Source organism: Dendrobates tinctorius, unplaced genomic scaffold, assembly GCF_039654945.1.
Source record: "Dendrobates tinctorius isolate UK_male_01 unplaced genomic scaffold, ASM3965494v1 ptg000455l, whole genome shotgun sequence".
In the NCBI taxonomy this organism is placed as follows: Eukaryota; Metazoa; Chordata; class Amphibia; order Anura; family Dendrobatidae; genus Dendrobates; species Dendrobates tinctorius.
In genome coordinates, this window is record NW_027362117.1 from 2871701 (window position 1) to 2885718 (window position 14018).

A 14018-nucleotide genomic window follows, 5' to 3' on the forward strand; every position below is an offset into this window, starting at 1 on the left:
TGATATTTCAGCAGAGGGGGGAAAAATTAGTAATCACCTCTTTCCTTAAAAATATGTATATGCCGTGTCATTCACGTCACCGGGCCCAGTTTATACTGTGGGCGTATGGCCGGACGTGAGCACCTATATGTGTATATATATAATATATACATAACTTCTTCGACCGTCTAAGGTCGGAACCAGGGTGATAACCCAGTGGAAACATCCCCTTTGTACTCTGCTCTGTTTGTTTCTAGTAGCGCTAGTGCAGTATGAAATAGTTTTTATCAGATACTTGACAGATTCTAGACACACCCTCTGAATTGGTTAGACCGGATAATACACACAGACAATTAAGGAATTATATACCTGACCGGGTCCGTAGGCTCAGGACTTTCAAACGTGGTCAGTTTAAGGGTTCAGAGAAGACAGCCAACTATCTCCTCCCAGCCGGACGTGAATACAGAAGGTTAGGTAAGATGATATATTTTCTCACCAGGTCTCGAGCTGCAGTCTCGTCCCGCTGGAAAGACATCCGTCCTGGGGGGAGATTTTGTTGCGGCTGTGATCATCTGGTATCGTCCTGAGCCCCACGTTGGGCGCCAACTGATGATTCTGTCACACTAAGGTGCGACCCGTCTTAATTGTCTGTGGCCGAATTGTAGCTTTGGCACAAGGTATACGTATACTCGAGAAAAGAATACACAAGACAAGAGGGTATCGTGTCAGTATGATTCTTCTCTGTCTTTAATCAAACGTGTACAGCTTTTATAACAGAATTTGAGCTACATCATCAGTTACATCATGGGCATGTTTCCAGTTACTATTTGCTTTTCCCAGGTCGCTACACAATTATTATGTACATTTCTGGGCTACCGTTGACTGCTCCCACATTGCTAGCTAATACTTATATACACAAGTATTGTCTTCTAGCTTGACTCACCCTGGTCCACCCAGTTTATTCAATATTTGATGAAGCTTAGGTGAGTGATACCATACAGAAACAACTCTAAGAGAATATAAGAAAATATAAGAAAATCAGAAGTATCTTAAAGCAACATGATCCCAATATCCAGCAAAGCGTCCATATAGTGATACAGTTTTGATTCTTGTATATATTCATGTGCCATATATTCTTCCCTTAACAACTGCACCAGCAGAATAGTGAGTGCAGCTCTGGAGGATAATACAGGATGTAACTCAGGATCAGTAATGTAATGTATGTACACAGTGACTGCACCAGCAGAATAGTGAGTGCAGCTCTGGGGTATAATACAGGAGGTAACTCAGGATCAGTAATGTAATGTATGTACATGTACACAGTGACTGCACCAGCAGAATAGTGAGTGCAGCTCTGGAGGATAATACAGGAGGTAACTCAGGATCAGTAATGTAATGTATGTACACAGTGACTGCACCAGTAGAATAGTGAGTGCAGCTCTGGAGGATAATACAGGATGTAACTCAGGATCAGTAATGTAATGTATGTACACAGTGACTGCACCAGCAGAATAGTGAGTGCAGCTCTGGGGTATAATACAGGAGGTAACTCAGGATCAGTAATGTAATGTATGTACACAGTGACTGCACCAGTAGAATAGTGAGTGCAGCTCTGGAGGATAATACAGGATGTAACTCAGGATCAGTAATGTAATGTATGTACACAGTGACTGCACCAGCAGAATAGTGAGCGCAGCTCTGGGGTATAATACAGGATGATAATGTTATGTATGTACACAGTGACCTACAGATTAGTGAGTGCAGCTGTGAAAGAGATACTGTAATTAGGTGATCAGAGATGAACATAAACGGATTCTTTATACAAATATAAATGGAATAAATGCCCATTTAATTACAATTGCGTACAATGACATTACAGCAGACACATAATAGAAGCTCAGAAGGTAAAACATTGTAGATTTCACTCTTTTTAGCTGTCTGCAGGATGCGGTCGTTCTGCTCTTTTCTGTTTAGATGCTATTGATTGTCTGTAAGATACCGGACTATGTGATTGTTGTGATACAGGAGCGTCCTCCCGCCATGGTCACGTTACCACCAGGGGCGCTAATGAACAATAATCCAATAATTCCCTTGTCTCCTCTGCTGCAGTCTGTGGCAGCGCATCTATGTGTCGCCACCAGAACGCCACGTTTTTGACAATTTCTTTTCCAGTTCCATCAGTATTTTGTCTGTGCAGCAGGATCCGGGATCACAGAGGTTTGCAGAATCTGCTGGAGGAATAGTCGGCAATGTGGCCGTAATCTGTGGACGCTCTGTACTTGTCCGACGGCCCCATCTCCTCGATGTGACTGATCACTTCTTCGTTGTCCCAGGAGTTGCAGCGCATCAGAGCCTGAGAGGCCAAAGAGAAGGAAAGAGCAAATCAACATCCTGTCTGTTCTATTAAAGGGGCGGCCTCTGAAACCTACACTTAAAGGGAAACAATCAGGAGGTTTTTGCTGCTAAGACGAGCTCCTCTGTTTGTGGCCACCATTGGCCCCTACGAGCTATGAACACAAAAGGGACATCTCGCGAATGACCACATCGCACGCCCTGACTGCAGGCGCATACCTGGCTTTGTATATTCTGGAAAGCCTCCTTAAGATCACTCTTGGGTTTTGGAATTTCTGGAAATAAATGTCTCCAACAACTGGAAATATAAAGAAAAATGACCAATAAATTCTGATGTATAATGACTAGAGTTGAGCATTCCGATACCGCAAGTATCGGAATTCCGATACCGACATCCGATATTTTTTCAATATCGGGCATCAGAATCGGAAGTTCAAAGTTGATTGACAGCCGAAATGACGTCATCATGATGCGCGGTGTGTGCGCATCATGATGCGCCGTCATTTCGGGCCTTCCGGGGGGTCTGTACCGGCCTGCCGGGGGGCTGTGCCGGCCTGCCGGGGGGCTGTGCACCCTGTGGGGGTCTGTACCGGCCTGCCGGGGGGCTGTGCTGATGTCCGGGGCTCTGTGCAGGCATCGTCCGATGGGACTACAAGTCCCATCGGGCGATGCCTGCTACCATGACAGTGATTGACACATTAGCCAATGATGGGACAGTAGTAGTCCCGTCATCCGGCTAATGTGTTAAATGTTAAAAAAAAAAAAAAAAAAAAAAAAAAAAATACTACATACATACTACATGCTACATACATACATGCTACATGCATGCTACATACATACTACATGCTACATACATACTACATGCTACATACATACTACATATATACTACATGCATGCTACATACATACTACATGCTACATACATACTACATGCTACATACATACATACTACATGCTACATACATACTACATACATACTACATATATACTACATGTATGCTACATACATACTACATGCTACATACATACTACATACATGCTACATACATACTACATGCTACATACATACTACATACATGCTACATACATACTACATACATACTACATGCATGCTACATACAATACATACATAGACATACAGTACATATAACATAGAGTAACATACTTACCAATACTTGTCACATTGTTCCCCGAAGCCATTGTCTTTTACGGAATAAATATTAACATAACAAACCACAAAAATACTCACCCACGATCCGAAGCAGTCCACGAGTGTGTCCCACGACGATCTTGGGTAGAGAACTGCAGCATCAGCTGATGCTGCCGCTCTCTACGGGCTGCAGGAATCCAATGACGGAAGGTAGGTATCCTTCCGCACTGTATTCCTCCGCCACTTAAAAAAAAAAAAAAGTCCCTAGTCTCACTTTATGGTAAAAGCTGTGTGGGAAATTCCATAAAGTGAGACTAGGGACTTTTTTTTTTTAAGTGGCGGAGGAATACAGTGCGGAAGGATACCTACCTTCCGTCATTGGATTCCTGCAGCCCGTAGAGAACGGCAGCATCAGCTGATGCTGCAGTTCTCTACCCAAGATTGTCGTGGGACACACTCGTGGACTGCTTCGGATCATGGGTGAGTATTTTTGTGGTTTGTTATGTTAATATTTATTCCGTAAAAGACAATGGCTTCGGGGAACAATGTGACAAGTATTGGTAAGTATGTTACTCTATGTTATATGTACTGTATGTCTATGTATGTATTGTATGAATGTATTGTATGTAGCATGCATGTAGCATGTATGTAGCATGTAGTATGTATGTAGTATGTATGTAGCATGTAGTATGTATGTAGTATATATGTGGTATGTATGTAGCATGTATGTAGTATGTATGTGGTATGTATGTAGCATGCATGTAGCATGTATGTAGTATGTATGTAGCATGTAGTATGTATGTAGTATATATGTGGTATGTATGTAGCATGTAGTATGTATGTAGTATATATGTAGCATGTAGTATGTATGTAGCATGCATGTAGTATATATGTAGTATGTATGTAGTATGCATGTAGTATATATGTACTATGTATGTAGCATGCAGTATGTATGTAGCATGCATGTAGTATGTATGTATGTAGTATTTTTTTTTTTATTTTTTTTTTACATTTAACACATTAGCCGGATGATGGGACTACTACTGTCCCATCATTGGCTAATGTGTCAATCACTGTCATGGTAGCAGGCATCGCCCGATGGGACTTGTAGTCCCATCGGACGATGCCTGCACGGACCCCCGGACATCAGCGCAGCCCCCCGGCAGGCCGGCACAGCCCCCGGCAGGCCGGTACAGACCCCCGGCAGGCCGGTACAGACCCCGGGCAGTCCGCACAGCCCACCGGCAGGCCGGCAGAGACCCCCGGCAGGCCCGTACAGACCCCCGAGAGGCTGTACAAGGGCAGGAAAGGGTTTTTCCAATTCCGATACTGGAAGTCTCATAGACTTGAATGGGACTTCCGGTATCGGCATCGGCGATACCGATACTTTTTTTAAAGATCGGCCGATCCATTCCGATCCGATATTTTGAAGTATCGGACGGTATCGCTCAACTCTAATAATGACATAACTGTAGCCGGTATAACCTGGGCATCTCCTGTATATAATTATATATGTACAGCCGGTATAACCTGGACATCTGTATATAATTATATATGTACAGTCGGTATAACCTGGGCATCTCCTGTATATAATTATATATGTACAGCCGGTATAACCTGGACATCTGTATATAATTATATATGTACAGTCGGTATAACCTGGGCATCTCCTGTATATAATTATATATGTACAGTCGGTATAACCTGGACATCTGTATATAATTATATATGTACAGCCGCTATAACCTGGGCATCTCCTGTGTATAATTATATATGTAAAGCCGGTAAAACCTGGACATCTGTATATAATTATATATGTACAGTCGGTATAACCTGGGCATCTCCTGTATATAATTATATATGTACAGCCGGTATAACCTGGACATCTGTATATAATTATATATGTACAGTCGGTATAACCTGGGCATCTCCTGTATATAATTATATATGTACAGCCGGTATAACCTGGACATCTGTATATAATTATATATGTACAGTCGGTATAACCTGGGCATCTCCTGTATATAATTATATATGTACAGCCGGTATAACCCGGACATCTGTATATAATTATATATGTACAGCCGGTATAACCTGGGCATCTCCTGTATATAATTATATATGTACAGCCGGTATAACCTGGACATCTGTATATAATTATATATGTACAGCCGGTATAACCTGGGCATCTCCTGTATATAATTATATATGTACAGCCGGTATAACCTGGACATCTGTATATAATTATATATGTACAGCCGGTATAACCTGGGCATCTCCTGTATATAATGATATATGTACAGTCGGTATAACCTGGGCATCTCCTGTATATAATTATATATGTACAGCCGGTATAACCTGGACATCTGTATATAATTATATATGTACAGTCAGTGTAACCCGGGCATATTCAGAGTATCTTTATATATAAACACTTACCTAAAGCATAGGAGAAATGTAATGATGAATGCTGTAATGACGCAGGCAGCCACGATGATCCCAATGTTATCACTTCTGTCCATAACTACAAGGAGGAGACTGATGTTACTACTCGCACTCAGGGGTGTATCGCGCTCTCCTTACAGGGATCGTCCATTTAGTAACACCCATTTACGTGCATTTCTAGAGGTCACTTCGTTGCCATGAATTTTTTCACTTCTTTGAAGGGAATCACTTGAGCAGAATTCGCCGGGTTTCCCCCTTATGTTATTCCCGCTTCTCCCCTGAATATTCAGTTTGTTTTTTTCCTCACAATCCGCCATACAGCTTGAGAGATTTGGGCCTTTTTATTTGGTGCTAATTTTTCTGGTCTTTTACTAAGAGGATGCGGTGATTATGCAGCAAAGCTAAAGACACCCCACCACCCAGACAATCCTGTAGGCCACTCCCCCTTGTCAAACACTAACGTTTTTGCTTGTATCTCTAGAACTGTACAGCAAATTAAAAAGAAATAAAAACATCCTCAGGGCAGCAGCCAGAAATCTACCACTTGTGACAGCTCCTCGTCGAGGTGACACTTGTACCCTAAACTTCACATCTAATACCACAGATCATCTTACCGTCCCCGACTTCTGTCACTTCCGTCCATGGACTGTACAGCAACGTGTTCCAACATGGAGGCTTTCCCACCGCTCTCACACGGACGAACTGTCTCCCCGCTAAGTGCTGTCTAAAGTCTTTGAAGCTAAACTGCGATACCGTAATCTGCCGCAAAAATCAGAAAAAAAAAAGTTATTTTATGTTTTACAGAAGATCAGGAATAAATGTACTATCAATACGAGCAGGGCCGGTTTGAGGCAAAGTGGGGCCCTGGGCAAAAGTTTAAAATGGGGCCCAAATGCTGACACATTGCACATCACACAGAAGCATTTCGGTTGTAGTTACGTGCGCGGAGTTCAGGCCGCTAAACAAGTGTGATCGACAATATTGAAGTTGTTCAACGCTTATTTCTGGCCTCTTTACACCAGTAGAGGAACAATGACGGGGACAGAACAATCACCAATAGATCAATCTGTCCCCATATAGTATCATGTTATCAGCAGCATATCTACAGCTTACACCGGCGATGTGCTGCTGAGAACAATGATTTTTGTTACGGCATAAACAATCCAATCAATCGATGAATAGGCAGAATTTTGCTTCTATAGTATAATACACCCCATAGTCCCCCATATAGTATAATACACCCCATAGTCCTCCATATAGTATAATGCACACCCAATAGTCCTCCATATAGTATAATCTGCACCACAGTCCTCTATATTGTAAAATGCACTCCTCAGTCCTCCATATAGTATAATACACTCTCTATAGCCCTCCATATAGTATAATCCACTCCTCAGTCCCCCATATAGTATAATACACTGTCCATAGCCCTCCATATAGTATAATGCACTCCTCAGTCCTCCATATAGTATAATACACTGTCCATAGCCCTCCATATAGTATAATACACTCCCCATAACCCACCATGGGGAGTGTATAATACAGCCCTCACAGTTCTCATGTAGTACAACACACTTCCCATAGTATAATGCACCTCATAGTTCTTCATATAGTAAAATATATTCCCCATAGTCCTCGATACAGTATAATGCAGCCCCCATATAATAAATATAGTATAATGCACTGCCCATAGTCTGATAGAGTATAATGCAGTCACCCCATAGAATATAATGCAGACCCCCTCATATAGCATGATGCAGCACCTATAATGTAATGTAGCCCCATCAGAGTATAATGCAGCCCCACAGTCCTACAGTATTATGGCCATCATTTCTCACTCATTGATATATAAAAAAAAAAATAAAAAAAAACACAACATAAATACTCACCTCTGCTTCTCATTCCCCCGCTGCTCCTGCCTCTGCTCTGGTTTCAGCAGCTGCACTACCGGGCACAAAGCATGGTGCGTGATGAAGGAACGTCATCGTGCTCCTGCTGTGTCAGAGGCAGAGGGGAAAGATGGGGAGAGAGCGTCATCTGACGCTCTCTACCCCATTATTGCTTTCAACTGTAATACAGTTGAATGCAGCGCACAGGAGGGGCTGACTCACCTTCCCCTATTAGCGGTAAGCCACTGGCTTGGAGCCCCTAGGGGAGCAGGGGCCCTATGTAGCTGCCTAGTATGCTTGTCCCTAATGCATGCCTTGAATACGAGCTGCAAGAATATAACTACTATAATACTGCTCCTATGTACAAGAATATAACTACTATAATACTGCCCCTATATACAAGAATATAACTACTATAATACTGCGCCCTATGTACAAGAATATCACTACTATAATACTGCCCCCTATGTACAAGAATATAACTACTATAATACTGCTCCTATGTACAAGAATATAACTGCTATTATACTGCGCCCTATGTACAAGAATATAACTACTATTATACTGCCCCCTATGTACAAGAATATCACTACTATAATTCTGCCTCTTATGTACAAAAATATAACTACTATAATACTGCTCCTATGTACAAGAATATAACTACTATAATACTGCGCCCTATGTACAAGAATATAACTACTATTATACTGCCCCCTATGTACAAGAATATAACTACTATAATACTGCTCCCTATGTACAAGAATATAACTACTATAATACTGCCCCTATGTACAAGAATATAACTACTATAATACTACCCCTATGTACAAGAATATAACTACTATAATACTGCGACCTATGTACAAGAATATAACTACTATAATACTGCTCCCTATGTACAAGAATATAACTACTACAATACTGCCCCTATGTACAAGAATATAACTACTATAATACTGCGCCCTATGTACAAGAATATAACTACTATTATACTGCTCCTATGTACAAGAAAATAACTACTATAATACTGCTCCTATGTACAAGAATATAACTACTATTATACTGCCCCCTATGTACAAGAATATAACTACTATAATACTGCTCCCTATGTACAAGAAAATAACTACTATAATACTGCTCCTATGTACAAGAATATAACTACTATAATACTGCTCCTATGTACAAGAATATAACTACTATAATACTGCCCCCTATGTACAAGAATATAACTACTATAATACTGCCCCCTATGTACAAGAATATAACTACTATAATACTGCTCCCTATGTACAAGAATATAACTACTATAATACTGCTCCTATGTACAAGAATATAACTACTATAATACTGCCCCCTATGTACAAGAATATAACTACTATAATACTGCCCCCTATGTACAAGAATATAACTACTATAATACTGCTCCCTATGTACAAGAATATAACTACTATAATACTGCTCCTACTGTATGTACAAGAATATAACTACTATAATACTGCCCCTATGTACAAGAATATAACTATTCTAATACTGCCTCCTATATACAAGAATATAACTACTATAATACTGCTCCTGTGTACAAGAATATAACTACTATAATACTGCCCCTATGTACAAGAATATAACTACTATAATACTGCTCCTGTGTACAAGAATATAACTACTATAATACTGCCCCTATGTACAAGAATATAACTACTATAATACTGCGCCCTATGTACAAGAATATAACTACTATTATACTGCTCCTATGTACAAGAAAATAACTACTATAATACTGCTCCTATGTACAAGAAAATAACTACTATAATACTGCCCCTATGTACAAGAATATAACTAATATAATACTGCCCCTATGTACAAGAATATAACTACTATAATACTACCCCTATGTACAAGAATATAACTACTATAATACTGCGCCCTATGTACAAGAATATAACTACTATAATACTGCTCCCTATGTACAAGAATATAACTACTATAATACTGCCCCTATGTACAAGAATATAACTACTATAATACTGCGCCCTATGTACAAGAATATAACTACTATTATACTGCTCCTATGTACAAGAAAATAACTACTATAATACTGCTCCTATGTACAAGAAAATAACTACTATAATACTGCCCCTATGTACAAGAATATAACTACTATAATACTGCCCCTATGTACAAGAATATAACTACTATAATACTACCCCTATGTACAAAAATATAACTACTATAATACTGCGCCCTATGTACAAGAATATAACTACTATTATACTGCTCCTATGTAGAAGAAAATAACTACTATAATACTGCTCCTATGTACAAGAATATAACTAGTATTATACTGCCCCCTATGTACAAGAATATAACTACTATAATACTGCTCCCTATGTACAAGAAAATAACTACTATAATACTGCTCCTATGTACAAGAATATAACTACTATAATACTGCTCCTATGTACAAGAATATAACTACTATAATACTGCCCCCTATGTACAAGAATATAACTACTATAATACTGCCCCCTATGTACAAGAATATAACTACTATAATACTGCTCCCTATGTACAAGAATATAACTACTATAATACTGCTCCTATGTACAAGAATATAACTACTATAATACTGCCCCCTATGTACAAGAATATAACTACTATAATACTGCCCCCTATGTACAAGAATATAACTACTATAATACTGCTCCCTATGTACAAGAATATAACTACTATAATACTGCTCCTACTGTATGTACAAGAATATAACTACTATAATACTGCCCCTATGTACAAGAATATAACTATTATAATACTGCCTCCTATATACAAGAATATAACTACTATAATACTGCTCCTGTGTACAAGAATATAACTACTATAATACTGCCCCTATGTACAAGAATATAACTACTATAATACTGCTCCTGTGTACAAGAATATAACTACTATAATACTGCCCCTATGTACAAGAATATAACTACTATAATACTGCCCCCTATGTACAAGAATATAACTACTATAATACTGCCCCCTATGTACATGAATATAACTACTATAATACTGCCCCTATGTACAAGAATATAACTACTATAATACTGCCTCCTATGTACAAGAATATAACTACTATAATACTGCCCCTATGTACAAGAATATAACTACTATAATACTGCTCCTATGTACAAGAATATAACTACTATAATACTGCTCCTATGTACAAGAATATAACTACTATAATACTGCTCCTATGTACAAGAATATAACTACTATAATACTGCCCCTATGTACAAGAATATAACTACTATAATACCGATCCTATGTACAAGAATATAACTACTATAATACTGCTCCTACTGTATGTACAAGAATATAACTACTATAATACTGCCCCTATGTACAAGAATATAACTATTATAATACTGCCTCCTATATACAAGAATATAACTACTATAATACTGCTCCTACTGTATGTACAAGAATATAACTACTATAATACTGCTCCTACTGTATGTACAAGAATATAACTACTATAATACTGCTCCTATGAACAAGAATATAACTACTATAATACTGCCTCCTATATACAAGAATATAACTACTATAATACTGCTCCTACTGTATGTACAAGAATATAACTACTATAATACTGCCCCTATGTACAAGAATATAACTATTATAATACTGCCTCCTATATACAAGAATATAACTACTATAATACTGCTCCTACTGTATGTACAAGAATATAACTACTATAATACTGCTCCTACTGTATGTACAAGAATATAACTACTATAATACTGCTCCTATGAACAAGAATATAACTACTATAATACTGCCTCCTATATACAAGAATATAACTACTATAATACTGCTCCTGTGTACAAGAATATAACTACTATAATACTGCTCCTATGTACAATATAACTACTATAATACTGCTCCTATGTACAAGAATATAACTACTATAATACTGCCCCCTATGTACAAGAATATAACTACTATAATACCGATCCTATGTACAAGAATATAACTACTATAATACTGCTCCTACTGTATGTACAAGAATATAACTACTATAATACTGCCCCTATGTACAAGAATATAACTATTATAATACTGCCTCCTATATACAAGAATATAGCTACTAGAATACTGCTCCTACTGTATGTACAAGAATATAACTACTATAATACTGCTCCTACTGTATGTACAAGAATATAACTACTATAATACTGCTCCTACTGTATGTACAAGAATATAACTACTATAATACTGCTCCTCTGTAAAAGAATATAACTACTATAATACTGCCTCCTATGTACAAGAATATAACTACTATAATACTGCCTCCTATGTACAAGAATATAACTACTATAATACTGCCCCCTATGTACAAGAATATAACTACTATAATACTGCTCCTATGTACAAGAATATAACTACTATAATACTGCCTCCTATGTACAAGAATATAACTACTATAATACTGCTCCCTATGTACAAGAATATAACTACTATAATACTGCTACTATGTACAAGAATATAACTACTATAATACTGCCCCTATGTACAAGAATATAACTACTATAATACTGCCCCCTATGTACAAGAATATAACTACTATAATACTGCCTCCTATGTACATGAATATAACTACTATAATACTGCCTCCTATGTACATGAATATAACTACTATAATATTGCCCCCTATGTACATGAATATAACTACTATAATACTGCCTCCTATGTACAAGAATATAACTACTATAATACTGCCTCCTATGTACAAGAATATAACTACTATAATACTGCCCCCTATGTACAAGAATATAACTACTATAATACTGCTCCTATGTACAAGAATATAACTACTATAATACTGCCCCTATGTACAAGAATATAACTACTATAATACTGCCCCCTATGTACAAGAATATAACTACTATAATACTGCCTCCTATATACAAGAATATAACTACTATAATACTGCCTCCTATGTACAAGAATATAACTACTATAATAGTGCCCCCTATGTACAAGAATATAACTACTATAATACTGCCTCCTATATACAAGAATATAACTACTATAATACTGCCTCCTATGTACAAGAATATAACTACTATAATACTGCCCCCTATGTACAAGAATATAACTACTATAATACTGCTCCTATGTACAAGAATATAACTACTATAATACTGCCCCCTATGTACAAGAATATAACTACTATAATACTGCCTCCTATATACAAGAATATAACTACTATAATACTGCCTCCTATGTACAAGAATATAACTACTATAATACTGCCCCCTATGTACAAGAATATAACTACTATAATACTGCTCCTCTGTACAAGAATATAACTACTATAATACTGCCTCCTATGTACAAGAATATAACTACTATAATACTGCCTCCTATGTACAAGAATATAACTACTATAATACTGCCCCCTATGTACAAGAATATAACTACTATAATACTGCTCCTATGTACAAGAATATAACTACTATAATACTGCCTCCTATGTACAAGAATATAACTACTATAATACTGCCCCCTATGTACATGAATATAACTACTATAATACTGCCTCCTATGTACAAGAATATAACTACTATAATACTGCCCCCTATGTACAAGAATATAACTACTATAATACTGCTCCTATGTACAAGAATATAACTACTATAATACTGCCCCTATGTACAAGAATATAACTACTATAATACTGCCCCCTATGTACAAGAATATAACTACTATAATACTGCTCCTATGTACAAGAATATAACTACTATAATACTGCCTCCTATGTACAAGAATATAACTACTATAATACTGCCCCCTATGTACAAGAATATAACTACTATAATACTGCTCCTATGTACAAGAATATAACTACTATAATACTGCCTCCTATGTACAAGAATATAACTCCTATAATACTGCCTCCTATATACAAGAATATAACTACTATAATACTGCCTCCTATGTACAAGAATATAACTACTATAATACTGCCCCCTATGTACAAGAATATAACTACTATAATACTGCTCCTATGTACAAGAATATAACTACTATAATACTGCCCCTATGTACAAGAATATAACTACTATAATACTGCCCCTATGTACATGAATATAACTACTATAATACTGCCCCCTATGTACAAGAATATAACTACTATAATACTGCTCCTA

General features: G+C 37.6%; 1 protein-coding gene across 12 annotated transcripts in view; it reads right to left on the reverse strand.

Annotated features, from left to right (window-relative positions):
• Positions 1–699: 699 nt before the first annotated feature.
• IL5RA (interleukin 5 receptor subunit alpha) overlaps positions 700–14018 on the reverse strand; it is a 110521-nt gene continuing 97202 nt past the window's right edge. For all 12 annotated transcript variants that reach the window (XM_073564423.1, XM_073564417.1, XM_073564420.1 and 9 more), the window contains 4 exons: positions 6541–6685; positions 5921–6005; positions 2551–2629; positions 700–2332 (listed from right to left, as the gene is read on the reverse strand). In XM_073564423.1, the coding sequence (XP_073420524.1) occupies positions 2189–2332; positions 2551–2629; positions 5921–6005; positions 6541–6685 (453 nt within the window). In that variant the 3' untranslated portion in view covers positions 700–2188. The remainder of the gene's footprint in view (positions 2333–2550; positions 2630–5920; positions 6006–6540; positions 6686–14018) is intronic.